General features: G+C 60.5%; 1 protein-coding gene across 1 annotated transcript; it reads left to right on the forward strand.

Annotated features, from left to right (window-relative positions):
- Nucleotides 1-298: 298 nt before the first annotated feature.
- PLICBS_006969 (uncharacterized protein) lies at nucleotides 299-1,312 on the forward strand (the record flags this gene model as incomplete). The annotated part of the gene is made up of 2 exons (XM_018320358.2): nucleotides 299-800; nucleotides 870-1,312. The coding sequence occupies 2 exons, from the start codon at nucleotides 299-301 to the stop codon at nucleotides 1,310-1,312; spliced, it is 945 nt and encodes a 314-aa protein (XP_018180255.1).
- Between the last annotated feature and the right edge of the window lie 618 nt (nucleotides 1,313-1,930).

Genomic DNA, 1,930 nt, shown 5'->3' on the forward strand with positions numbered 1-1,930 from the left:
AACAGAAACAGTCGGCAGCGCGAGACACGAGACATAGCTTTAGCGTTGACCAAAGTCCATGGCGTCATGCATGCTGCCCCAGGCGTCCCACGATAATCGCCGACGGCCGTGGGCCCCAGCGTCTTGCCCGCACCCGCACCGTACAGCAGAAGTCGTAGCCTCCTCTGCGCGCACCGGAGTGGCCAGGGGATCACTAAACAATTACCCAGGGTATCCATATCGACATCGGGGCCTGCAAGCCATCCTGGGGCCGCGCGGTCCCGTTGTCCGCCTTTTCATCTGTCGGCTGTTCGCGATCATGGCTGCCGTCGCGACGGGGACGACAAGCCTCACCCACCTCCGCGGCATCGCGCTGACGCTGCCCTGGCTCCTGGCCCTCCTCATCGCCGACGTCGCCCTCTCGGCCGTTTTGCCGCTGAGCCTGCTTGGCCCGCGCCTGGTCTACGACGCCTCGTCCCGCATCGCTGCCGTCATCTGGGCATGGATCCAGCTCATCTTCGTGAGCCTCAATGGCGCTGATATCGGCCACTCCGGCGATGAACTGCCCCCGGGTGAGTCGGCGATCGTCGTGGCCAACCATGTCGCGTGGTCCGACTTCTACATGATTCAAGCGCTCGCCATACGCGCGGGCATGCTTGGTCGCTGCCGCTACTTCGCCAAGGTCCAGCTGCGGCTGGTTCCCTTCCTCGGCTGGGGCCTCTGGGCCATGGGTATGCCCATGGTGAGCCGGAACTGGCTGAGGGACAGGGCTGAGCTCGACCGTGTCTTCTCCGGCATTGTGCGCGATGGGTATCCCACGTGTAAGCCAATCTGCACGGCACAAATCCGCTGAGCGCAAGGCCCTAACACATATGCTTCCTCTCTTCCAGGGCTCATAAGCTTCAGCGAGGCAACGCGCTTCACCAAGAAAAAGTACGCCGAGTCGGTGGCCTGGTGTAAAAAGAATGACAAGCCACAGCCGAGGCATCTGCTCTACCCGCGCACCAAGGGCTTCATCACCACTGTTCAGCACCTCCGCAAAGCGGCGCATGTGAAGGCCGTCTATGACTTCACCGTCGCCTATCGTCGACAAGGGGGTGAATTCCAGGAGGCGCCTTCCATGTGGCAGACGCTGAGCGTTCCCGGCCTGAGCAGCCGCTGCGGTTACGAGTTCCACGTGCACGCGCGGCGATTCCCCATTGATTCTCTACCCAAGACTGACGAAGGGCTGGCGCAATGGCTCGAGTCTCGATGGGTTCAAAAGGGTGAATGGCTAGAGTCTGCCAGGCAAAGCTGGCCAGCAGAAGGTGCTGCGGGAAGCCGCTCAACCTGAGCTGGTTGGACCACCGCTATTTTGACACCTCACACCTGAGGTTCGAATTCCTGGATAGGGAAGCACCTGTTGCCAAGGCGCGCGGTGCGAAGCTCTGCTTGAATCCTTCTCGAGTTGTCTCTGAACCGAGCTTGGCACCCACGATTTGGGGGCCGGGGATTCCTGGTGGCATGGCATACCCTGGACCAAATCTTGGCAGATTGTCGTTTCGGCGCGGCTATTGAAACGACGAGTGCGGCCTCCCTCTGAGGAGTGGGCACCACCTGGGCAACGGAGGTCCTGCATAGAGTGTTGGCGTCTGTGCGGCAGTAACTGCCGAGCAATTGGATGGCCAGCGAGCATGACATGGGCGATTTGCATGATTGAGATGCATGCGTGGGTGGGCGTTTCAAGGAATGGGATGCGGACGGCATATACCGTAACTTACGTACATTGGACACGGACCGCACTGGGCGGGCGGTTGTGCATCTAGAACTGCATCATTCATAGTACTTACTGATTTAGCAAGACAAAACGACACGTGACGGAACAGCCGGCTTCCATCTCGGATGCAGGCGAGATCTGATTGCCAATGGGCGAGCCGGTGGCACCCGTCCTGCATGGCGTGCGATAGCTCGG

The sequence above is a fragment of the Purpureocillium lilacinum genome (genome assembly GCF_023168085.1).
Source record: "Purpureocillium lilacinum CBS 284.36 DNA, scaffold_5, whole genome shotgun sequence".
Lineage (NCBI taxonomy): Eukaryota > Fungi > Ascomycota > Sordariomycetes > Hypocreales > Ophiocordycipitaceae > Purpureocillium > Purpureocillium lilacinum.